Source organism: Pavona decussata, unplaced genomic scaffold, assembly GCF_977016875.1.
Source record: "Pavona decussata unplaced genomic scaffold, jaPavDecu1.1 SCAFFOLD_214, whole genome shotgun sequence".
NCBI lineage: Eukaryota > Metazoa > Cnidaria > Anthozoa > Scleractinia > Agariciidae > Pavona > Pavona decussata.
The window spans coordinates 4117550-4144552 of NW_028145619.1; the positions used below are offsets into that span (position 1 = coordinate 4117550).

Sequence of the window (27003 nt, forward strand, 5' to 3'; positions counted from 1 at the left end):
GCTGTTAACGTCACGCCCTCCTCTTGTGCGTGACGTGAAGAGCTAAGAAACGTCTGCGTAAGAGGCTACAACAACGAATTATGGGTGTAGAAGTATTTTTTCAACGTAAGAAGTCTCAACTCTTTTAAATCATTATTAAGGGAAACAGTTTTTTTTTACGCTATGACCAAACAGACTTTCCCTCGTTGCTTTGCCTTGTCGCGATGCCGGGCCTTTGGGGATCCGCAACCCACAGAGCAGTGTCGGTGAGAGCCTTGCGTTCCTGATTGGTCTAACCTTGGCGGAATGGTGGTTGAAATATTTTGTTCCAAAAAACTGTTTGCTCTGAATCAGTATTATTTAGTTTAATTAGTCGTAGAAGTAGTAGTAGTAGTAGTAGTAGTAGTAGTAGTAGTAGTAGTAGTAGCAGTAGCAGTAGCAGTAGCAGTAGCAGTAGCAGTAGCAGTAGCAGTAGCAGTAGCAGTAGCAGTAGCAGTAGCAGTAGCAGTGGCAGTGGCAGTGGCAGTGGCAGTGGCAGTGGCAGTGGCAGTGGCAGTGGCAGTGGCAGTGGCAGTGGCAGTGGCAGTGGCAGTGGCAGTGGCAGTGGCAGTGGCAGTGGCAGTGGCAGTGGCAGTGGCAGTGGCAGTGGCAGTGGCAGTGGCAGTGGCAGTGGCAGTGGCAGTGGCAGTGGCATGTGGCGCCTTAAAGAGGGAACCCTAAAGGGCCGCTTCGTTTAACGTCCCCGAAGAGTAAAAAAATAAACCAAAGTACGTTGGCACGTCAGTAGGTTTATAGTGGGGATTTATCCAAAACGTCAAAGTAAACGTTAATCTCTTGAAAGAGTTAACGATTGCTTACTTTAATAAAAGGGTAAAGTTTTAAAGTTGTTTCTTGTGTGCAGATGAAGAAAACTGTGTGGACCAAAATATGAATGAGATTGTTGAATACGTAGAATAAAACAACTGAGGAATAAAGAAACCACGAGACTCAGCGTTCCTGTATCGATGTCACAGCCCTGCTTTTCCCAGTCTCTCGTCTCGCGTGGTATTGTTCCCAACTGGAAGTGAAATTTGACTCTTTTATACGTCTCAAATGGAAGAAGAAAAATTGATCAGGATTTTTGTTTCATTTTCATACGACAACAACATTAACATTTGATCAAGGCCCATTATCTAGGTGTCATGGCGGTCGGACGTGTTCTCCGCGGTCTGTGATTCTTTAACTGAGAAAAGCCATCCCAGGCTTATTTTGTGATCGTAAAGTAAGAGCAACGTCTTTCTAACAACATTTTCCGAAGCTTACAAACAACCGTTGCCATTCCATTGCTTACTTTGATGTCTAAGCGTGTTGAACGATCCAGTTCAAGCAGTTCGTGTTCGAAGCCTTCCCCTAAAAGAAACAAGCACAAGAGTGACGATATGGAAAGCGACCGAGAAAACGACTCACCAATCTCTCTAAAGCAGCTCCTCGACAAGCTAAACTCCATGGAATCTAGAATGGAAGATAATTTTTCAAATCTCCACTCGCAGATCGCTCAATTAACACACGAGTTCAAAGAAGAAATCAATGGCGTCAAGAATTCGCTGAAGGAATTTGAAAAATCCCTCAACAGCGCTTGGGGCTTCATCGAAGATCTTCAGCAAGAATCCAAAGCCTTTAAAGACTCGAAAGGTTCCCACCAAAAGATGTTGGATGAGCAAGCATCAGAGATACTACGGCTGAAATCTGAGCTGATCAAAGTAAAAGCCGAAAACGATAAACTCACACCTTCCTTAAAGGAAACTCAAGAGAACCTCATTGCACTTGAGAACTATACCAGAAAAGAAAACCTCCGTTTCATGAATATCCCTGAGAGTCAAAACGAAAACTGCTCAGACATCGTGTACGACATAATTGAAAACGACCTTAATATCGACCCTGAAGACATCAGATTCCATGCTGTTCACCGCGTGGGCAAACCTCACACACGAGATGATGGTACAACTCCTTCTCGCCCAAGGCCAATAATCGCAAGATTTGTAGTAAGAGAAGACAGGGACACAGTTTTCTCGGTCAAAAACCGATTAAAGTCGTCATACAGATACTCTGATGCTTACATCACTCAAGACTTTGCGCGCGCAATTCAACAAGAAAGGAAAACCTTAATACAAGCTATGTTCGCTGCAAAGAAGAAAGGCCGAGATGCAAAGGTAATAAACAGAAAGCTCTTTATTGATGATAACGCGTATGACATCTCAAACATTCCAATAGACTTTAAAGTTGCCTCTATCTGATTTACCCAATAAGTTTAGAAAAAATAGGAGTTCAAAGCCTGATCCGTTGGCTATTTCTCAGTATTCACTGTAAGGTCGGTCATGCAATTACCCATGTGTTTGTTTGTGTATTTGTTTTTATCGTCGCTGTTCTGTGCCCTTGTTTCTGCCTGCTTTTTGCCTGTTTTCACCTCAGATTATGCTAATTTCGCCTATTTTATACCTGTTCAAAAGGAAAGCTTTCAAAGTTTCATGCCCATGCATACCTTTCAGTAATACTTACAATGGATTCGCACCTTGATCTTGATGTTAAATTCCTATCTTTAAATGTGAGAGGGCTGAATAAGTCAATCAAAAGACGTTCGATTTTCAGATGGTTACACAACCAGAAACTTCAATTCGCATTTTTACAAGAAACGTACAGCTCCAAAAATTACGCGCATATCTGGGAAGCCGAATGGGGTGGAAAAGCCTTTCTCAGCCACGGCACTTCACATAGCAAAGGTGTAATGACACTAATTAATCCTAGATTGGACTTTAAAGTAAATGCGAGCATTTCTGATAAAAATGGTAGGTTTTTAATTCTGGATCTAGTCATCGATGAGACACATCTTATACTTGTAAACATTTATGCTCCAAACGATACCAGCCAACAAGTGGCTTTCTTCAAAGAGCTTAATCACCACCTTGAAGAATTTGCGCAAGAACACGTTGTAATTGCCGGTGACTTTAATTGCGCTTTGTCAAGCAGAGATAAAAAAGGTGGAAACCCGGTTTCGAAGAAAACCCTCGTAATTAAAGAAATCGAGCGTTTATCCAACCTATATAATTTAACAGACATTTGGCGCAACCTTAATCCGTACACAGATCGATTCACGTGGAGAAACAAATCCTTCAAAATTCAATGCCGCTTGGACTTCTTTCTTATTTCGAAAGACCTCATTAATGATGTGCAGTCTTGTAGTATTTTAAATGCGCCCGAGTCAGACCATTCTGCTATTACACTCCATCTTAGATCTAAAGAGCTTAAGCAACACAAAGGTCCTGGGTTCTGGAAATTCAACAGTTCCTTGCTTGAAGATGAAGTATACATCAATAAATTACGCGAAAACATAATCCTCTTCAAAAACAAGTACTTTGACATCGATGATTTGGGATTAAAATGGGACCTAATTAAAATGGAGATCCGCGGTTTCACAATCAAATACTCTAAACTCAAAGCCAAAAAGAGAAAAAACGAAGAACGCTTGCTGCAAAATAAAGTAAACGAGCTGTTGCAAAAATCTGAAACAAATCCTAACAATAAACAACTTCTTAACGAGCTCTATGCTACTAAATTACGCCTACAAATAATTATGCGACAAAAAACAAAAGGAGCAATCATTAGAAGTAAAGCTCGGTGGCAAGAAAAAGGTGAACGAAATACTCGATACTTTCTCAATCTAGAAAAACGAAATCATTTAAAGAAAACAGTTACAAAACTAAAGGTAGGCGACGATAAATATACTACCGACCAGTTTGAAATATTAGAGGAAGAAAAAACGTTTTATAAATCTCTTTACAAGTCACAAAACACAAACGAGCATGATCTCTCTGAATCCACCTTTTTTGCATCCAGAAACATAGCTCCTCTGAAAAAAGAAGAACAAAAACTTTGCGAAGGGCTTGTTTCAGTAAACGAATGTTTAAATGCACTGAAAGAGTTTAAAAATGCCAAATCTCCTGGTACCGATGGCTTCTCTGCGGAGTTTTATAAATTTTTCTGGCCCGAACTGGGCACTGAGATGGTTTCCAGTTTTAACCATGCCTTCCGATCAGGAACCCTCTCTATCAGCCAAAGACGAGGGATTATTTCGTTAATTCCTAAGAAGAACAAAGATAAAACTTTGCTTGATAACTTAAGGCCTATCTCACTGCTCAATGTAGACTATAAAATCTTGACAAAAACTCTTGCGAAAAGGTTGGAGAAAGTGCTGCCCACAATCATAAACCCTGACCAAACTGGTTACGTCAAAGACCGCTTTATTGGTGAAAATGTTAGATTAATAAATGACATAATGTTTTTTACTGAGCATTCTAAAAAGCCCGGTATTGCAATTTTTCTGGATTTTCGAAAAGCTTTCGACACAATAGAATGGAACTACCTGTCTGCCGCCTTACAAGCGTTGAATTTTGGGCCTGACATGTTAAATTGGTTTCAAGTACTTTACCACCAAGTGTCCAGTTGCGTCCTACATAACGGACATGCATCCGACTTCTTTCTTCTCGAACGAGGTGTTAGACAAGGGTGCCCTTTGTCGGGTCTCCTTTTCGTTATTGGAATCGAGCTGTTCGCCAGGGCCATTAAAAATGATACAGATATCAAAGACATCAATGTAGACCAAAAAGAAATAAAAATTACACAATATGCAGACGACACCACAGTACTGGTGAGTGATTGCGACTCAATTCTAAGACTACTGAAACTTTTAGACGAATTCAAACAAGTTAGCGGATTGCAAATTAACACAGAAAAAACCGAAGCCATGTGGTTGGGTGCCTGGAAAAACCGCACAGAAAAACCTTTCGGATTTAAATGGCCACATGAGCCTGTTCTCGCCCTTGGAGTTTACTTCTCCTATGATCTTGAACGCGCGAATGTACTTAACTTTGAGGAGAAGATAACCACATTGGAAAAAACCCTGAACAACTGGAAACAAAGAAAGCTCACCTTAATGGGCAAAATAAATATTGTTAAAACATTAGGCTTATCGAAACTAATTTACAGTGCTTCCTTATTGTCTATACCGAAAGGTCTTATAGAAAAAATCAACAAAATTATTTTTAACTTCATCTGGGATAACAAACCAGCTAAAATTAAAAGAAAAACTATTATTGCTGAGAAAAAATGCGGTGGTTTAAGGATGGTCGATTTTGAAATGACGGAAAGATCACTAAAAATAGCCTGGGTTAAAAGAATTATAGAAAATTGTGACGCTTCATGGAAAATAGTCCCAGAATACGCTCTAAACCAGTATGGCGGTCTTACGTTTTTCATCAAGTGCCAATACGATATCAAACTAGTCGATTTACAAAACCTCCCCGAATTCTACCGTACTATCTTGAGTTACTGGCAAAGCTTTAAACTTGTAACAAACCATGAAGTATCAGCGGAGAAGCAAATAATCTGGAATAATCGTGACATCCTAGTAGATGGAAAACCAATTTTCTACAAATCCTGGGTCAATAAAGGAATTATTTGTATCAAAGATTTACTAGCTGAAGACTTAAATTTTCTATCACTAACTGAGCTCAAAGCAAAACTTAACCTTGAAGTTCCCTTCACTACATTTTACGGTATACTGCAAGCCATCCCAAAGATATGGAAAGTAAAACTCTGCAACACAGTCTCTTCAAAGGTACAATCTCTCTCACGTCCGTCTACTAAAATTGCATATTCGATTTTACTTAGCAAATCCTATTTGATTCCAACCGGTGAGAGTAAAATTTTAAATTACGGCTTCACCAAAGAAAACATCCAAAACGTCTATATGCTCCCCTTCCGAATCTTGCATGAACCAAAGCTTATAATCTTTCAATTCAAAATTATTCACAACATCCTACCTACGCAGTCCAGTTTGTTTCGTGCTGGTATAAAGGACAGTGACATTTGCCCGCTATGCAGCTACGAAAGTCAATCATTGTTGCACATGCTGTTTACCTGTAACATTTCCTACACGTTTTGGAACCTCTTTACGCGATGGTGGCACAAAACATACCAAGAACACATAAAACTCTCTGAAAGTGTGATTCTGTATGGTTGGCACCAAAAATCAAACAACTGGTCAGCGCTCAATTACGCCCTCGTTATTGCCAAGTACCACATTTTTAGCACTAGTGTTTGCAATGGCATTTTAAACTTTGAAAGCTTTCTTTTACGCCTGAAAAACAAAATCTCTGTTATGCGAACATTAGCAGTAGCAAATAATAAATTAGAACAATTTGTTAAATCCTGGGCCCCTATGTAATTTGTATGCACGTGTTCCTCTGTTCGTGAAGAATGCTGTGTAAAGACTTGTAACTAATTTTGGTTTCAAACTTCACGTGCAGTGTGTATTTATATGTAAATGTGCGTATGTGTTAGTATCTGAAAGTCAGCATGTAACCAGGGTAAGCTTTAAACGTTATCTTGTAACTTACCTTGTATATATTTATCTCGTAAGTTAGCATGCTTTATTTTGTATTTGTAAGTAATGTTTTCAATAAAAAAAAAAATAAAAATAAAAAATTAACATTTGATCAAGCCAATAATTCTGTCATGTACACTTAAACGTATTTTATATTTAAATGTTTAAATTTAACTGTAAAACTTGACCCTTTCATTGCCCAATGTTAACGCATTTTTTCCATACCATTATTGCCGTATCAACGGATAAAGAGTGGTAATAATGGCCCATCAAACTCAAAGTGCTGGGAAGTACTGGAATCGTTGCGTGCCACCTTAAATCTATAAAATAGTCTATGCGATTGTTTCAGGTCTTTGTGCCACGTAGAGTAATGACGATGAGTGTTTAAGTGTCGATTTAACAGCAGAGTTGATCAAAATCAGTTCGAAGAATGGCAATAGAGTCAAACGTGTATTAAGCGGTCACTAGAGCCATGGGTATATGCTTAATTCAGATTTGACTGTAAAATAGCAAATCAGAAAGGTATAAGAATGTGGTAGACGTTTAGTATTGGCAACTAATAGCTCTGCAGGGGAACTCACTGCAGCATAGATAGTCAGGCACTAGCCAGTGTGACCACACCGTGAATCATACCTGTTTGAATTGCGTTTGGATGATTATTCATGTAGGACGGCAGAGCTAATCCAAACACGATGGAAAATCCAACAATGAACAAGTTTCTGGAGGAATTCATGTCAGCAAACTGCAAATTAGAGATTCCAACAGCGGCAATCATTCCAAACATGACCATAAAAACACCACCAATGATAGGATCTGGAATGCTGACAAACAACGCGCCAAATTTACCAACGACACCAACGACCATCATCACCAGAGCACCCCACTGGATCACACGAAGGCTTCCAACCTAAGGAGAAAGACGACAGCTTAACAACCCCACGTTCATATGTAATTAACTAGCATTTTTATTTTAGAAAATGACAATAGGGAGTTTGGTATTATCAGTTATAGTCTACTTGATTTGTCTCGGACATGGAGACACAAATACATGCTAGCTATTTAACGTCAAGTTGAAACAAAATGAATTAAATTTCTCTTATTATGTTAGTTTTTTTGCCATGCTATACAAGCAAAGGTGGAGAAAGATGATGAAATTCAAGGTTCGACAATTTAAATGAAAACACTTGAGCAGTAGCTGCCGGTGGTATTGTTTCTTTTTCTTTTCGTTTTTTTTTTTTTTGTTTTTGTTTTTGGTGTTTTGTAGCAAGAAAGATGGGATTGTTTTCTTAAATTGTGGTCACTCTTGGGAGTAAGGAAGATTATAAACAAGTTGTTTGGTAACTTGGCGCGGTAATTGATGTTGAAGGGAGGTTAAGTGGAAAGACTCATTGGTAAACAACTGTGATACAACAAAGCTAAAATCGCTTTCACCTTGGTAATACCAATAGCACCGATGTTTTCACTATACGAGGTTGTTCCATTTCCAGTACCAAGTGCTCCCGTCAAGAGACACCCGATTCCTTCCATTCCAATTCCACGACTGATTGCGTGCCTTGGAGGTGGAGGAGCCCCTGACAATCGTGCGCAGGCGTAGTAATCACCCACGGATTCAATGATAGAGGCCAACACCCCTGCAAGCATTCCAAACACCCCCGCGACACTTACAGTAGGTGTTCCCCATTGACCTACAAAAGTGATCAAAATCGAGAAACATCAAGAGTTAAGCCATAAGTGCAGCTGGATCAGCGAAAACTTGTTACCAACGTTAATCACCATTGCTAACCTGGGTAAGGAAATCTGAACCATTTGGCTTCTTTTAACACTGAAATTCTGGCGTCTGTTCTCGCCATGTACTGAGGAACTTTGGGATCTGAGGGAAACGCGCCTGCTGCAGTGATGATGGCACAAATTATCCAAGATACCGCGATTGCCAGAATCACCTGAGAAATAAAGATAAGCATTTACCTAAGGCTTTCTTCAAACATTTTTACAGCATTACAACTGTACTGACCCATTGAAGTATACAGGAAGGAATTCTGGACTTTCGACAAAGAACGTGCCGCGAGGTACGAATAGCTAGTTTAATTAAAATTACTTGAAAATGACGATGGGTGAATGGATTGATGCAATTTTCGAACAATATGAAATGAGCAGATTTATGGGATTAAGACTGCACTAAGATGGGAGGGAGGATTAGAAAGATGGCTTAACGGATGTCTAATGTCCAATGAACCATCTGGACACAATGGAATACTTTGAAACTATTCATTAGTTTAAAAGTTTTATATTTACAATTATGCTTGGACTGTTATGGGCTGGTTCTGTTAAAATGACTATAAGTTCAATTGAACTTAATGAGTGTGGCTATGGATGGTCTGGGTAGAAATGGATTACAACTTGTAACTGTTGGGCTGGTGTCTTTCGGGATTACCCTTTGTCTAGCAACCACGTAAAATTATCTGAGAACTAAGTTTTGGTGTTGAGGGAAATGTCATTTTAATTTTTTGAGCCTAATGAATTAATGGTAGTTTTTTTTTTCAGTCAGTGACAAAGGCATAACTTGGAAAAAAGAAAATCCGAGTTATCCCAACAGGTGTCGAACCTATAGCCTCCCGACTACTAGTTCGGTTGCTCTACCACAAAGCTATAGGAGACTCTTAGCAACCTCCTTCCCAGGGTCTCTACGCGTAGAGTAGGTTCGGCTCTTCGGAGCTAGGTTTGCTTAGCTTGTTTGATTTGTTAGGTTCGGATTTGGTTTCGTCCTTGTTGATGGAAAACATTCTTGATAGTTACGATTTTATTCATTCATTTATTGATCGATTGATTTTTTGGTTCAAACGATTGAGCGTGAACCAAATACCCATACTACCAATACTACAAATGCTATAATAAACTCACTGGGAACAATCTGAACAAAGGGAAACGCCCAACATAACATCCTCCACGTTCTTTACTATATCCAGGCGCTGGAATATCGAACTTGCTGATGTACTGTGAAAACAGAGCTATCAACACGATAGTCCTGAAATTAACACAGGTAGGGAAAAAAAAGCCATGTTAAACATAATGTACAGTGATCGTTCCAGTCCCTGAAATTTCTTAATTGTGCTAAAGGTTGAAACTAGCCCTTTGTCTCGAACTTGTTCATGACTAAGTACAAGTCAAGTGTGACACGGGAATGCTAGGTAATGTGTATTGAAAATTGGTTATTAGGGAGCTTTAGCAACGACGACGGCGACTGCAGCGAAAACGTCACCTTTTCTCAAACACCGTCCGATTATTCCAGCTCGCTTTAAATGTGGAAAAAAACAAGAAGCAACTTGCATGGAGTGATGTAGCAAGAGAAGTGGGGCTAGAAAACGGTATGCCTTTGCATTTGGCACTTTCGCCTTAACAGACGACGGCCGAGAACGAGAAAGAAAAACAATCCTAAAACATCGCCTTCGTCTGCCATCTTTTTTCTCGTTCCCAGAGTCCTCGCTTCCCGACTGCTGTTCTAGGGTAACGCAGACTCTGAGAACAAGATTGCCGCCAACTTAAGGTACTGAAATGCGCGTGCGTATCTCATTCTGCTTGCGTTTGCGTTGGACGTGTGAACGTCTCTTGCGCTTGCGCTTGTGTTTGCGTTGCTCGTGTGAACCAGCCTTTAAGGCCTATATGAAAAATTGTAAACTGTTTAAAAGATCAGTACGACAGGCAATGTTTTTAATTTATCCCATACTTTCTCACAGACGCTAAATTACACGTAAAAATACTCACGCCATGGAAATTCCCCAATGGTTACCTAAAAGAATTAATGAAACAACTAGAAGTGATTATAACTGAACTGAACGTTAAACATAACTTATTCAACCAAGTTTATATGTAATGTTCAGTCAAGGCTTGTTATTTTATGGGATAAAAGGTGTATTTACCTGCGTGTTCTGCTGCAACATTGAACAGTGCCACGCCTACCAAGGCGATTGTAGGTGCGATCGCAATGGGTCCAATGAATCGGAGAAGCACTCCAATAAGTCCGGTAAAACCGATAACAATTTGGAACAACGCCGAGATCATTATAGCACCTTGAATCTGATAAAGGATTGAAGAAAATAGTTAATCACTGCAGCTGTAGATGTGGCACGTTTGCGAGAGCCCCGATTGGTCTACTCCTCTCTATCGCCCCCTTGTGTTCTTTGATTAGCTATATATTTCGCACGTAGTCAACGTTACTGCAAGGTAAACAATGCGGCAAAAGGGCAACAGTCAATTGCCTATATTTCAACCGCTACAACTACGTCTTCCTCAAGACAAGGCTATCAGTTTTTGGTTTTATGTTGTACGTATGTCTCCATTCCGAGGGCTATTTGGAAACGTAATTTACTATTACAAATACTAGGTCATGGTTTATACATTTTGTAGTCGTTAGTACTGAAACATTTTGGCTGCAGCAATTTGCTTATTTAGTTATTTCGTTACTTTTTTTTTTGGAAGGGGGGGGGGGGGGGAGACTAATTAACTAGGCCTCAACCCATTACCTCTCTCATTCGTGGTTGCCAGATGTCATCACTGTTGACAAGTGAGCTTGCAGTCGAGTTACCATTATTAGCTTGAAGGAAGCAAGTGTCATTGGTCAGTATCAAAATGATGTTCACAATGAGACCTAAAGACCTATAAAGAAAAACTAGAACCTGAAACAGCATTTCTTGATATCTCAAAAGTTAATTAATTGCAAGACAAGTTCTCGATGACATTCAAATAGAAATGAGGGAATGTGCAATAATTATCTGGAGGGGGGGGGGGGGGGGGGTTCTAAGATTAATAGGGGAGCCTGAACTTAAACCAAGGCGCAGGGTAGGGGGGTAAGATGTACTTTCTTAAACATTTGTAGGGGGGGTTAGAAGTTAAACTGAGAGGGCTGATCTCAATTCACAGACTCAAGATGATGTATATTACATGTAAGCTAATGAAAGTCAAGTGAAAGTAATCTCCACTCTAGACGGGGGTAGACAAGAGGTTATTTTAATTTTTTTTTCAGGGGGGTGCAACTTTATTTTAAGGCCTACTTTGCTAATTTTAGAACCCATACTCCAGATAATTATTGCACAGTCCCTGCGTTAATCGAGGCGAGTGAAATGGATAACTTCTGTATTTGGTTAGGGTTGCATAATTCTTCGAAAATGCGAACATTGGTTTGGAAAAAGAACAAAAAGAACAAAAACGAAATATAGCAAAACAACAATAATAAAACCAGGACTCCTCCACTGGGAAAAAAATTTCAAATCTGTATTTTTTATATGTTTTTTTGTTAGCTGTTCTCACATTGCTTTGGAAAACAAAGCATGCATCCCTCCCCTCTCATTAAATTATCGTTCCACAATACTGTAAATTACAAACAGCAATCAAACTAACCTTCAGCTTTTGGGCATGCCCACTGCGGCAAAGACAAGATGGCGAATGTCGGAGTGAGGAAAGCAAACGTTCCCCCTTGAACGATAGGAAGCCTACAATTTTAAATAAAAGGACATAAATTGTTCATAGGAGGTGTTTGTTATCTTAAAACAATAAATTTACTTGTTAAATGTTAGAACACCAGCTTGATCTGATCAAACATTACAGAGAAATACAATTTGCCAACCCGGATCTTTTCTCTCATGTGATTTTAAATTAGCCCATTAGCCTACTAGTCATAACATATTAGTGTTTTGGAATGTATAAAACGTCAATCTACGAGATATATTAAAACCCAACAAACAAACACACAACAACAACAACAACAACAAGAACAAAGACTATGTATCAGGCATTGTACAAGCATGAAACACGCTGAATACATGGATCCTGGTTTTATAAATGTGTTGTTAAAATAAATTGTTCGCGGTAAGGAGATACAAGAGCTTAAAATTCGATGGCTAGACGAATCAAGGTATTGTTATAATATTGACAGTGGAGCTATGCTATTCGTGGGAGCTGTAACGTTTTGTAAGGGCTCCAATGCTGATAGTATAACCGAACTAAACTAACGGCGACACAGCTACAACACAACTCAACTCGTAGCTAACATGTTTTTCAATGCTCAATTTAACCGTATGCTTACATCCGGGGAAGTCACTGACGATCTGAACGAGACACACTTGATGTAAAACTCAACATAACGTCACAGGAGCTTGTTACCGTAAAAGACTAGAATAGATTAGTTGAATACGAAACGTTAGTTGATCCCATGGAGATTGTGAAAGTTGAATTTTTATACTGTTTTTGCAACGTTTAGTGTTGCGTCAAGCGCTCGAAACGTCAGCTCTTGTGGCGTCATAACAGTGTTAAAGTTACCTTAACAACTCAGTTGATAATTTTATTCCTCCACCAGCGCAGCAGCAGCAACGCAGCTTCATTAAAAACTGCCCCCTTTATCCATTTTTTATTTCAGTCATGACCGAACGTAAAATTTACCTCGTTCTTTACAAAAGAATAATAAGTGATGTGAATCACAGCGCTTCAGTCTTTCTAAGGGAATTTAATCAAGAGGACCAGCCAATTACTTTATCAGTAAAAAGGTCATTTAATGTATGGTCCCGAGGGAAACAGCCAGTTTTGTTTTCCCTCGAGTCCTGATGTTTCCCGAAACGAAGTCGAGGGAAACATCAGAACTCTAGAGAAAACAAAACTAACTAGTTTCCTGAGGGACTATACATTAAGTGCTTTGTGATACATTTAGACTTTTCCTTCATAAATCACAGCAACAACAAACAAACAAACAACTAAGAGGGCAACAACTGCGGAATTGTATCCCGGTCGGGATACATTTGTATTTGATCAGGGGTACGTGACCAAGAATCAAACAATCACAGTGCTCGTTTTTTTGAGTGAAAGTCTAGGTATATAACAATGTAAAATATCGCCTTGATTTAGCAAATGCCTACCTTACTCCAAAAGTAGACTGTAGTAATGTGACTAGTCCTGACGCGAAAAATATGGTACTAAGTACCTCACTGATGGCGAGTGTGTTGTTTGCAAAACACATTGGACCGCTGATAATGAAGGGGATGGCCAGTGTCCCTCCTAACATTGTCAGGTAATGCTGTTGAACAAAGGAAAGTTATCAGTTCAGAACAAACACTTGGCCAGCCATCAACCGTCCGGGAGAAATGGGCAAGTACTTGAATCCAATCTCTTCTCACCAAGACAATTCATAAGAAAATACCAGAAGTGAAACTGACGGCCCACTTAATCCTCCACTTTTTACTGAGAAAGTGTTGGCCTGCCTCTTTTAGTATCAATTTAGATTTTAGAATTTTGGATTTATGTAATGTTCAAAACACGAGCAGCAGTGTTTTATCGGGATTTTAAACCACGAGGCGCAGCGGAGTGGTTTTAGACCCGATACAACACGTGCTGCGAGTTTGCAAAAACATTCCTGGAAAAGCGTGTGTCAAGAGAGTTCATAACAATGATACTTTTGTGAACGTTGGAAATTAGCGTACGAGAAAAACATTGAACACCGCATACTAATAACAAGGAGGTTTTATCGGGTTTTTAAAACCACTGCATATGATGTTTTATCGACCATTTGATTGGTCAATGGGCTTATGAATTATTAATGAGTTTTTGATGACTAAAAGTAGAGGCAAATACCAGACGTGAAAACTGATAACACGAAAACAAAAAAACAAACAAACAAACAAACACCTAAACAATGCACACATATCAATGCTTACCTGAAAGCCCAACAGTAAGCAGATATACCATGGTGGATTCTCGTCGATAAGGTAGGATAAGCCAAGAGCCCTTTGTTTCTTCTCAGGCTGTGACTGAGCACCCTGCTCGGATAGCTTGACGTCAAAGTAAAGAAGCAAATTTGGTAAGTTCATCAATTACTTAAGTAACAACTCATCTGTGACATTCGGACCTTTACAGTATCGCACTATACCATCAATTACAACTAGAAAGAGTAAGCGCTATGTACATAATAGTTGTATTACCTAGCAGAAGAGGGTGGGGCTGGGGGGGCCCAGCTCTATTGAGGAAAACGCCGCCCTTCCCACGCACACACAAACCCCCACGCTGTAAGAGTTTTGTTCATCAGTGAACATTTATAGAGCTTTTTCATAAATTGCGGCCGATTTATTATTCTTTTCAATATATGTTAATTAGCCCTACTAACCTCATCTCAGAGCAAAAATTCTTTTGAATTTTGCACATGCTGACGAGGCTAGTAAGGCTAATTTTCATGAAAACAAAAGAATAATTTATCGGCCGCCATTTATGAAAAAGGTCTATAAGAAGCACGGAAAAGCGAAAAAATAAGTGAAGTAAAAATAGTGACAAATTTGCAGATTTAACATTTAAATTACAACCTCCAAACCATGGTCGTTACTATGCTGGGGTCAGATTGAAAAATAACCATTTAATAACCAAAAAAAAAAAAAACACAAAAAAACAGACTCCTGATAATTAAATTTAAACGCTTGAGGCAATGTTTTATTTAAAGCCAGTTAACAATGAGGTCTAAGGTCACCTTTATTGGGGTATTCAAGGATTTAAAATTAGTATAATTAGTACGCAGGATGATAGTCATATCCTGTACGTGTTTTGTGTGGGTGGTTTCTTGCTCACAACCGCACTGTAACGTGATTTGTTCAATCTTGTCTAAAGTCCCTGATAAAGTCGGTAGTTATCAGACGAAGCCGGTCAACAAGATTGATAAAAAAGGGAGGTCAAGTATACTTAACTTGAGTCAGTAATTGTTTACTCACGGTGCCGACTGGCGTTCATGAATAGCAGAATAACCTCTCAAGCGTAGGACATATCAATCAAGTTGTAATTATAACTCGCACTAAATTTGCTAGGTTCTCTGCACGCCAGCGAGTGAGACCTTTAAGATTTAGCTACTAGATTAAACATCCTCGCAATGCGCGCAACGGCTGAGCGAGTTTATTACTTCAACTTCCTGACATTTGAGAGTTTTTATTGGTTGTGCACAACGCCGATGATTATTTAAATCCTCCATGTTCTCATCGCTGACAGCGGATAGAAGGAGTTTAAACTGATCCAAGGAAACCGACAGTAAAGCGTCAATTATATTGCTTAAAAAATCCCACCATTAAGCACATGGTTATTTCTTTTTAATAGCAGATCAAACACGAATATTTTAAAAAGATAAATACAGACATGACACCTCACTTTTCGCCCTCAGAAGGAAATATGCAATCAACCTTCTTAAGCTCTAAAACTTTCTTTACCTTCAGTCAACGTTTGACAACTCGTTTGTTGACATTTTATTTCCAATCCAGAATTTGTTTTGATAGTGTGAAAGCAAGCGGAAGTAAGTTTGTGAGGGTGGCTCGAACTTTACTCGAGAATGTGCTCCCTGTGTTACCATGGCTACAAAGGGGGCTACTTGAAGTAAAATTAGACCCGTTAACATCAGAAGGAGGACTCAAGTACATTCAAGACCTACTTTACTACCACCAAGAGAAAACAGTCTCTTGCTACCACTTAACATAACATAGCTATGCCGACAATAAACTAGATTAATTTCGGTCGTCGAGATTTTGACTTTGAGTTGGATAATGCATATCGGAAACAGCACCGGTTTTGTCTCAGTGACGAGACTGATCAATCTCTTGCAAAAGGGAATTTTTTGGCCCATCTTTCACCACGCTTCATGTGACTCTCCATTACATCTTGGTTTCGTTTATCACTTCAGTCAAGTTCGAGTTCTCGAAAACAGCATTGAAGTTGTTAAACTAAGAAGTGGTGATTTGAGCGGACGGATGGTTGAGTTTATATGCCCTCAGGGTAACTGTGAAAAGGTAGCACACCGAAGTACAATTTCAAGAAAAAGCTACTAGGTAAAACGGAACATTAGAAGACCCCGTTTCCTCGGCTAGTTTGCAGAATACCCGCCCCACTAAATATCTTACTTGAAAAACTGCTCCCGCAGTCCCGCAGTCGTCGCGCTACACACGAATATAACTCGTTCTTTAATCCATGAACCGAAACAAGCACGCCACACATGAATATAACTCGTTCTTTAATCCATGAACCGAAACAAGCAAATCCATGAGCCGAAACTTAGATTTAAGTACCCATCGACTCTGGGACTGCGGGACTGCGGGACTGCGGGTGCCCTCGTTTTACTCACTTCATTCAAATATTCATCGACTCTGGGACTGCGGGAGCACTCCTTTTTCAAGTAAGATAATTAGTGGGCCAGGTATTCTGCAATAGCTCTGTTTCCTCCCTATTAAACGGTTTTTCGAATGATATTGAAACACGCTTGTAGTAATTGCTATAAGTTTAGTTTTAATTGCACAATTTCTTATCATCGCGTGATCTGTCATAAATAGGATTTAGTTCTAAGAACCTCCAGGGACAGGTCACTGACACCACCCATCAGTAACCCAAAACACTTTTACACTTTTAGTCATCACGGTTTTACCCAAATAAATGAAAATAAAATGAATTAAATAAAAGCAACAATTCAAATTGCAGAAAATTAATCTACAATGAATTATATGAATTAAGTAATTGAAATCCTAGCAATATGCAGGATGATTGTCACATGAACCTTCAATTGTAGTTTAATTGCCTTCGGCTCCCACGAGTCTCCTGTACTCAGTGGTAGCGTGAACACAAGGCCATAAGTTCGACTCCTACTGAAAGAACTCGGATTTCCTTTTTCCGAGTATGTCTGTGTCCACTGACTCAAAAAAACGTAACAAAAAACTGTATATACTGTAAATTAATTACTCTTATTATCACCCGACGTGGTCAATCGAACGTTTGGTAATCGAACCCAATCAAACGCAATCGAACGTTCGGTAATCGAACATAATCGAACACCTAAACAATCGTTTTGCAGCAGCTTCTGCAAACACCACTTGCAGTTTTAATAGAAATATACTTTGAGGTAATGAGGACACTTTTAGGACTTTTAGCGCTAGTAGTAACTATTTTGTACACACTGTACACTGTTGCGTGCGTCCAGATTCCGTTGCTGTGGTCGTTTTATAGTATCTAAGCGAAGCCTTAGCGACGACGGTATAAATCTTTAAAAAATATCCCCGTTCGGTGTTATCCCGAGCGATATAAAGACAGTTTACATGTTGTACTGAGCCGTTCATGTTATATTTATGTTGTGAATGAATCAATTTCGGATCAGCTAAACAATAAAGATTTTAGTTCATTGAAATGTGTTAATATCTCTCACACTTGCTCCTCTAGTTAAAACTCAGTTAAAGAGTGAATTCCTTCCAATTCCGACTAAGAGTTAATGCCTATCAATTTTGTAAACCATTTTGTTTTTCTACTTTAATTTTGATGTATAGCCTTATCTAAATCTGCGTTATTGTGTAAAGTTAAGTTTTCCGTTTTTCCAGAATGTTTGTAATTTGCTGTAATTTTTTTTATCTTGTCTCGCCTCGACTAGCTTTGTGGCTATTTGCTGGACAAGCCCTTTATATAATCTAAATCTGTAAATATAATGTTGTTGTTGAACCCAATCGAACCCAATCGCTCGATAGAGTTCGATTGGGTTCGGTAATCGAACTTAATCGAACTCACAAAAAAGTTTCAGTTTGATTATGTTCGATTGCCTAACCAATCGAACTCCAATCGAACGATTGGGTTCGATTGGATTTTGGTTCGGTTTCGTTCGATTGACTACGCCGGGGTTATCATCATATAATTATTATTGATTCATTCCACTCAGCTCAGCTAAAAATCGAGCACAACCTCATGGACTTTTTGATTCGTCTAATTTCTTCGCTAGTCTAAGCACAGACTGGATCGTAAGAAGTTTCTGATAATTATTATATATGTTTGCTTGATTCAAACCAAGAAGTTCAGTTATGCCGGCGGACAAGACACCTCAACAACACAAGAAAAGTACACACACTCATGTTTGAAAAAAATTGTTAACAATCGCCCAACTGATCCAGATATTTCTATATCGTTTGTCAACAGGTCTTACCTCGATTTCTTGGTTTCCCATTGCGATTTTCCAACTCTCGCTAGGCAGTTTCTTCTTGTTAAAATCGATGACAAGCCCGCCTCCAAATTACACGATCTGAGCGGAATATTAGACCTCCCAAGAGACTTTTGAATAACTTAAATTAGATGCAATAGTAGGCGAGAACAGAATCCACTGTGATCAGCAGTTGAAGTCAGTAAAGAGAAAAATTCGTCGAACAAGATGTTTTAATTCGTTGTGAAAATGGGCCCGTAAAGGTGATGTTTGCTACGTTTTTGCTCAACTGGTAAATTTCAACCCTGAACTATAATCACGCGAACATCTAATCACACCGTTACGCGTGATAAGCACTTGCAAATTCCTCTTGCGTAGGAGGCTGGAATGATAGTTCCTTCAGTGCAAAACTGAAATACTTTAATGCTAAGATAATCTTTGCAATCAATATTTATCCTTACATGTCAAGCGCTGATTTAAACGTGCTTAAAGGTTAAGTGTACCATTTGTGACGTTATAGATGTTGCAATACACGCCTTAATTAGTAAAATCGTATGGGATTTATTCGAGTTATTTGCCAAAACTAAGAATATTTTCTCCCGTATAATTAATGGTAACTTCATTCGGCCTACCCACTAATTGCTCACAATAAAAAGTAATTTCCGCTTTGCTGGATATATGAATTAACAGTGCATATTATATATTGTACTTTTTTCATTATACAACACCTTGTAACAATGTCTCAAAGTTGTGTGCTTATAGTAACCTATGATAGCTTGGGAGTGGAAGCGAGCCTGCAGTTGACTTTGTTTTTGTACAAACCCCAGTGCTTTTGATATCTAAATGAAACCAGTTAGCAGAAGAACAGTGCAATATCCATTCCAGCCTCGCTTGGTTTTGTAATGCTAAATACTTGGCATAAACTCATCTATATATCCGTCCGTCCATCCATCCATACATGTACAGAGGTAACAGATCTTACGACGCTTTCTTCGTTCACTCTCATGTTTTTAAAAATCAACAATCCCGAGCTCCTCTGCAATTTCCCAGAATCAGGTTATGGCCAAATTCGACTGTTCAGCGGCCAAGTAAGAAAAATAAACTAAAATAAATGATATAATAAGCTGAATTCTGTACGCATTTTGATTGGTTCTTACTTATGATGTATTGGCGGACAGACGCATACATGACGTCACCATTAACTTTTGCTTCTTTATTTTATAAAACGAATACATTCCATGTTGCCGTGCGTCTGTTCAGTAATAGATCACAGAAGACGTCAAAATGTGGTAAGAACATCAGTGACACACTCGGCTGCGCCTCGTGTGTCACATTTTTGTTCTTACCACATTTTAACGTGATCTGTGATCTATTACTGAACAGGCGCACGGCAACATGGGATCCTATTTGTTAACTGGAAATATATTTCAGTGATGTATACGAAAACATAGGAATTAAAAACCTGAATCCTGTACCAGTTTTCGAGGGGCCTCAGTTTGCTAGGGGGGATAGGTCTAAGTTAGGTTTTAGGGGTCTTAGCTTTCGTGACACCCTTAAAAACCTGCTTCTGCCGTCCAGCGGACACGAATAAAGTTTATTTAATCTTAATTTATTAATTCATCGACTTCAAGAGTCAGCGCGGGAGCGCTAGTCTTTAACAATCAGGAATGCGGTCGAGCGCTAGCCTTTTTCATGGACTACGGGACTACGGGACTACGGGACTGCGGGACTGCGGGACTGCGCCTGCGGGACTCAGCGAGGCAGCAGTTGTTTTGGTTATGCAAGCTACTCAAGCTGGAAAGTAGTTTATACACTATTGAAGATTTAAAGCCAAGTAGTCTGTTGGGATTTGAGGCGGGTCGTGAAGGTTGTACGACGAAAACAGTTAGCACATTCTTAAGGACTTTTTGATTCCCATATCTTTGCTTGTCCTCTATAATTAGCAGGCATCTGAGCGAAAGTTTGAGCTGATGAAGTCTCTGATAATTATTCTTTACTTCATTCAAACCAAGTAAACAACTCTCGACTGTACAATTATTAAGAGACCATAAGAGTTCAAATAATTAAACTTCGAATGAAAGAGGTTCTGAATGAATGATTACCATCTCAGTAATGTACACAACTTAACCTGAGCATGCGAAAACAAAGCCGTAAAAAAATTACGGGCTTGAACTGTTCTGAGTTATGGTGGACAACACACCGGCGAGAGCAAAACACTGTCAACAACAACAATGACAAGGTATTTCCACCCTTCCATACATGGCATTACCTATCTAAATTATTAAAGCACAAAACATCATTTTTGGAACAACATATTTTGCCTACAATCCATGTATTCGTAAATATACGCAGCAATTGATCTACAAATAACGGGTTGATTCTATTAAAGCCGAACAGAATTTTTGAATACTTTGTATCTAGATCTTTGAAGAGAGTATTGAAAAAATTGCTAGGATTGGCGGCCGACTTCAAGCGATAAAGTTTGTAACTGCTTACCTCAATTTCTTGTTTGCCCATAGCGCTCTTCTTACCAAGGGTAAACAGTTTCTTGTTCTTTGTTTGAAGAAGGCACCTTTAGTCTAATACTAAATTCTTGCTTTGGCCTTTGCCGACGAAATTAATCTCTGAATTAAAATAAAGCGAACTGACATAACAACAAAATGGTTCGTTACGCGTGATAAGCTGATGCAAATTCCTCTTGCGTGGGACGTCAACCGGAATGATCCTACAGTGACTACTGAACAAAAATAAATCCTTAAACCACAGAGCGGATGGACTTGTTTTGTCAGCTAGTGTAGCGGAAAAGATCTTGGAATGCACGCCTATTATAAAGACGGTGTTTACGACTTTGCGGGAAAAACAGTTCTTAACAATGGTTATTAAAATCCACAAAGAACATTGGGGTTAACCACGCCTCTTTCAGAGATTATTAGGAAACAATAATTCTAAAAGGCGTCAAAATATGATGACATTTTTCCCCAAATTGAAGCTCCCAGTTGGCTTGATAGCTCAGTTTATAGAGCACTGCACCGGCATCGCAGAGGTCATGGGTTCGAATCCCCTTCAAGCCTGAATTTTGTTCAGGCTTTCTTTTCGCCACTTCTTAAGTTGCGTACTAACTGCGAAGATCTTTCACCCGCAGTTCAAATATATGTTTCACATATTCACATTAATTGAAGCTTCATTATTGTTGAAAAACGCATGGTTATATCTAATTTTCATTTCGAATTCCAGTAGCCCTTACCAAGACCTTTTTTTTTTTTGTATTTTTTTTTTTACTTATAATTAAAAAGTATGGTACACATAAATTAATATTTCTTACAATACTTGTAACCAAAAAAAATACATACATACATACATACATCTGAGCTGATTTTCAAAAAGGTGGCTACAGAAATTGAGCACATTTTGAGACTTTCTAAGCTGAAGGAATATGCTAGTCATTAACAATACTCCAGTTACGGTTCATCACAAGAAAGTAAGGTCAGGAAATACTATGAAAGAGAAAAGAGGGGCTTTTCTTTGGAATTAGACGTGACATTGACACCCGAGTGAAATGAGACATGACCTGTGATCCGACTAAACAAGTGTGACACTTGGTAATTATTAACGGCGCCAACGCATCTTAAATCTCAACCAAAACCCGGTCTTTAAGCGCTCAAGACTAGCCTTCCACAAAAGAATCGGCTTAATCGGGGCAAACCAGCGTTTTAAATTGATTTTCCGTGTTAATTATAAGTTCAAGACGTAATGAGAATCACGCCGAACGAACATCTGGAAATTATTTATGACATTGAGTCCGGAAATCCGACCAAAATCGCACTTCTCGACTAATCGATGACTAACCTAACAACGCTACAGTTATAACGGCGAAAAATAATAGAATAGCTTTTCAAACTCACGCTTCTTGAAGAGAAAATCCTTGCCAATTCTTGCTAGTGTTTTCCATATCAGCTTATATCCCGGATGTTGAAATCAACATTTGAAAAGGGAAGGGTTAGCGCCCTTTTCCACCACAAAAATATACTAAGTCTTTGGCTGGGTAGACAATTCGCGAAAATTTCACGTTGCCCGAAAAGAACTCATCCCTAAGACCTACTTTTTAAAGCCAAAGACTGTCACCTCCTCAAGCAAAGCCCACAATATACAAGCCTTTAATAGTCCAAGCCCGAGTAACTGAAAATTACTCGTTTAGCTTAAAAGAGGACTATTGGTAGCAAGCATATTAGTACGAGGCAGAAACTGCACTCGTAAGACTTCTCCCCTCACTAGACTTAATGATGTCCTCAGGAAAACTTTGCTTCAGGAAGCCAAATCGTTGCGCGGTTAGAAGACGTTTGAGAGAGAGCACTTGGGGCTAGGTTAGCAAATCAGGGAGGGAGGGGGGGGGGGGTAGTAGAAAAATATTTTGGTTTTATAAATATTTGTTAATGACCATTGTAATCTATTAAGTTACTGATGTGAAATTCAATAAGAAACGCTAAAAAAAAAAAAATAATAAATAAATATCTTAAGAAAAGGTAACAAAAACGTCAATTTCTGTAGCCACCTTCTGGAAAATCAGCTCAGACATACATACATACATACATACATACATACATACATACATACATACATACATACATACATACATACATACATACATACATACATACATACATTATGCGGATACATTACCATCGATACATAGAATAAAATTTTTATATACTTAACGGGTACAAAACAAAGAAACTGAAAAGCTAAGTAAGGGAATATTGGTGTTTAATGGTTGTCAATAAAAGGAAGCAGCTTTTGGCACTTTTTCTTGTGTATTTCTATTCCTTTTTTTTTTTTCGCTGTGAAACTTTATATTTGATATGTCAAACGGATTTTGGCCTTCAGCAGCGTTGAAGTGGGTTTTATGTTTAAGGTGTCGAGCGACTTTCATAAATTACGTTTACCTATAATAATTATATGATTTAATAATAAATTTTCTTTCCTTATAAGTCCAAATGTTATTTCTAATGCACTCAAATGATCGACACCAAAACTATCAACGAAAACCAGAAATTCTTAGATGTATCACAATAAATGAATAAATGCTCGAGGGACTCTTCTAATTTCTCACAAAAGGAGCACATAGGTGACGGCACCAAACCCATTTTAGAGAGACTCTTGTTTGTGTAGATAATTCTATGCAGAAGTTTGTACTGAAATTCTCTAGGCCCTCTAGTGTTTGAATCAACAGTTACTTTTCTTCAGAGAAGATAAACCTACTCCCACTGTAAGCCATGCATAGAAAACAAGTCTTCTCAGCAGTCGGTTTTTTCCTAATTTTTCCAACCAGGTTACAATATATCCGTCGAGATGAAGCAGGAAGGGATGCCCTTTGAGAGGGATCTGTGGATCCTAAATTATTACTGGGTGAGTGGTCGCTTGGCAAATCTGACTGTGATTTTAACAAATTCATCCAGTCTTTTGGAATAGCATTGCAAATACCCTTGAGAAGGAAGCACTCTGCATTTGTTAAAGCCACTATTTTCATTAACTCCCAAGACTTTAATTTATAATCACTAGAAAGGATATCACCGAGTTTAAGTATGTCCTTGTTTATAATTTAATTCTGCACAAAGGTCTGTCGTTTATGCGAATGAATTTGTTATTCCAAATGATTTCATTGAGCACTTGGGAATAAGAGGAAGGGCATGAGATATCCACATTGTATAAAACCCATTCACAAAGACATTCCTGATAGAACTTTGGTAAAGTTCGTGGTAAGGTGGACGCATCATAACTACATTTTAGCAGGAAAGAGCCGCCATAGTCCCTGAGGTACTGATCCAAAACAATTTTCCATGTCCTTTTTTTCTCATCTAAATACTTTTTCATCCACATAATTCTTCGTGTTTTTATCAACGTTTCCACGTGCGGCATTCTTAACCCGCCCTCCTTGTGATCACCAATCAAAGATAGGCGTTTTATTTTATCTTTGCAGCCTCTCCACACAAAACGAAATAGAACTGTGTTAATTTCTTTGATAATATCTTTTGTTAGCGGTATTTGTGTAGCTCTGAACTTGAACTTAGGCATTGCATACGTTTTGATTATTTGAATTCGGCCAAGGAGAGTTAACTTTCTCCAGTTCCAAAGATTAATAGATTTTTTCAGTAATGGATTTGATAACATTCTCAAGTTGCTGGAACTTTTGCCAGTCGTATGTAAAGTATATTTCGAAAATTTTCATTGGTTTATTATCTGTAAAGATTCCAATGTCCTCTGGAGCAGCGTCTAAACTTCCCAACCAATAAACTTCCGTTTTTTCCTCGTTTATTTTTGAACCTGAGGTATTTTCGTAACCCTCTGTAGGGAGACTAACAGGTGGAATGATTTTGTGTTTTTGACGAAAGTGATTAAATCGTCTTCAACAAAATCGAGTTTGATTTCCTTTTTCCCTAAAGCGATGCCTTCCATTTCTTTATTTTTGCGTATAGCTACATTTAGGATTTCAAGTGCAATGATGAAAAGATAAGGGGATAGTGGGTCCCCACGGATTAATTCTCGCGTATAATTTCAGGCAGAACTTTCTCTAGCCTTGAAGCTAAGGCTTTTAAACCAATTTTCAAAGTGGTATCGATACTATCGAATTTCCTGGGTTGTGTGTAATCTTGTCTAGTTTGCCTGTCACGTTGTCTATCATATTTTGCATTCGAAGCACTTCGTCTTCGTCTTTAACGTCTTCGTCGTTTGCGCGTTTCCCTTCTGGCGAATTGGTCTCTGAAGAGCTGGAACTATATCAACCTTTCTACAAGTTCTCGTTGATGGGAAAGATGTCAGCCATAGGCGAGGAGTTAAAGGAAAAAGTAGGCAACTCCAGCGGAACCCAAAAGAACACGTCTAAGCGCTCCTCGTGCCAGTCCCTTACCAAGACCTGCTTTTCCCGCGTAGTTACAAATTACGCAAAAACATGTTTTAGCGGGCACAATCTCGAGATGCGTAGAACGTAAGCGCAGTAGCAAAAGGAAGGACAAAACAAACCAAAACAAAAATTGAATTATACCCGAAAAACGAATGATATCTATACCTTCCCCGTACCTCTAGGTGGTAAAAATGTCGACTGACTTTGCTGTAACACTAAACTTTAGTTGTTTTTTTTCCTTTTCACTGTGTTTGTTCTTGTTTCAGGAATACGTGTGCTTATTTCATAAGGTGGAAGTAACGAGGAACCCGCGTGCTAGTTACGTAACTGATAACACTCTCCATTCTGCGTAGTTTAATTGGTCTTTGCACAGTGAACGGATGTTGGGCAAATGTTAAACGGAGTGTTCAAACGGCTTCAACACCATTTAACATTTTCCAGAACAAAGGAAGTGCTGAATCGATGTTGAATGAAGATTAAACCAAATGAAATTTGATCCAACACGCTTTCAACTTTTTTTTTTTTACATTTTCTACAATGTTGAACGACCTGTTCGTATGCTCCACACATTTGGTTGAACAAAGTGTTGAACGCATGTTGAAGCAAATGAACGGGCCTGAGCAAATTTATAGAATTCAGAGAAAAATTTCCTCCCCTTATTTACTTTTCCCTTACTTATTCTCTATTCAAAGTCGTTTAATTGGTCTTTGCCCAGTAGCGGCCCGAAGGGATCAATTACATAGTCAACAACCATTTCATTTACAGTATATTTGTAACTCTTTCAAACGGTACACATCGAGTAGTGAGATCCCAAAAGAGATTAACATGATCTTCTCAGATTCTTTAACGTAGCTTTTAGAAACAGTTAACTGTAGAAGGTAATTTGACGTATCCTGTATTCATTTTCTATTAAAAAATAGTACTCATTGGAGAGATAACATGCTGTGAGGCGTACGAGACAATTCTTATTGCCAGTAATATAATCGACACTAACAAGTCAGTTTACAAAATTTAGAGAAACATTTCCTCACCTCATGTTCTTGTCCCGCTGGTGCTATCATCTTAGCTAACAATAAATTCTCCTTGAGAAGAAAAAGACCATATATACCGTACTGTCGAAAGCAATTTTTGTACAGTCAGAAGAGACAACGATATTGTGCTCTCTGTATGTCGGAAAATGTTGCTTTAGCTAAAAGTTCTCGCTAATTAATCAATCAATCAATCAATCAATCAATCAATCAATCAATCAATCAATCAATCAATCAGTCAATGAAAATCAGTAGGCCATAGCCCGAAGTCCAATCTCTGGTTTCCCTTTCACGAACACCATGCTTGGCAGGCGTTGCTTTACTTAAACGCGGCTGCCACAAGCTTAGTAAGTATGACACTAAGCACGTTCTATTATGCAAGGTTCACGGAATGTAAATTCTAGGCTGGCCTTCACAAGTATTTAAACGAGGCAACCAACAAGAGCCGAATTAAAGAGAAATACTTCCAATGTGGTTTTCTGTTTTCCAAGATCGTTTTCGGGCCTTTAATGGGATATTTGTGCACACTGACACAGCTTGAAATTGTTGGATTCTTAAGCTTACTTTTCAAGTCCAAGAAAGATATTTTTATTTGTCGAATTTACGAGCCGCTGTTGGTTCTCCGAAATTCCTAGCCGTCTCCTTGTAGCTTCCTTCAGGGGCAATGATATTGAGTCTTTGTTTCACTTCGAATAGCCAAGAAACAGGTTTATAAATCGATGGAAGGGTTAAAAAA

General features: G+C 38.8%; 1 protein-coding gene across 3 annotated transcripts in view; it reads right to left on the reverse strand.

Moving 5' to 3' along the window:
- The window catches only part of LOC146460381 (solute carrier family 23 member 2-like), a 29177-nt gene extending 2756 nt beyond the window's left edge, over positions 1 to 26421 (reverse strand). The window contains exons 1-12 of one of the 3 annotated variants that reach the window (XM_085088557.1): positions 26271 to 26421; positions 20841 to 21078; positions 14092 to 14205; positions 13297 to 13454; positions 11789 to 11880; positions 10915 to 10985; positions 10312 to 10468; positions 10157 to 10181; positions 9296 to 9419; positions 8181 to 8337; positions 7829 to 8082; positions 7031 to 7304 (exon numbers count right to left, since the gene is read on the reverse strand). In XM_085088557.1, coding sequence (XP_084944683.1) covers positions 7031 to 7304; positions 7829 to 8082; positions 8181 to 8337; positions 9296 to 9419; positions 10157 to 10181; positions 10312 to 10468; positions 10915 to 10985; positions 11789 to 11880; positions 13297 to 13454; positions 14092 to 14205; positions 20841 to 20861 — 1447 coding nt within the window. In that variant the 5' untranslated portion in view covers positions 20862 to 21078; positions 26271 to 26421. Of the gene's footprint in view, positions 1 to 7030; positions 7305 to 7828; positions 8083 to 8180; positions 8338 to 9295; positions 9420 to 10156; positions 10182 to 10311; positions 10469 to 10914; positions 10986 to 11788; positions 11881 to 13296; positions 13455 to 14091; positions 14206 to 18350; positions 18654 to 20840; positions 21079 to 26270 lie in introns of those variants that run through there. The other 2 variants (XM_085088556.1, XM_085088558.1) reach the window with 2 other exon arrangements.
- Positions 26422 to 27003: the final 582 nt, after the last annotated feature.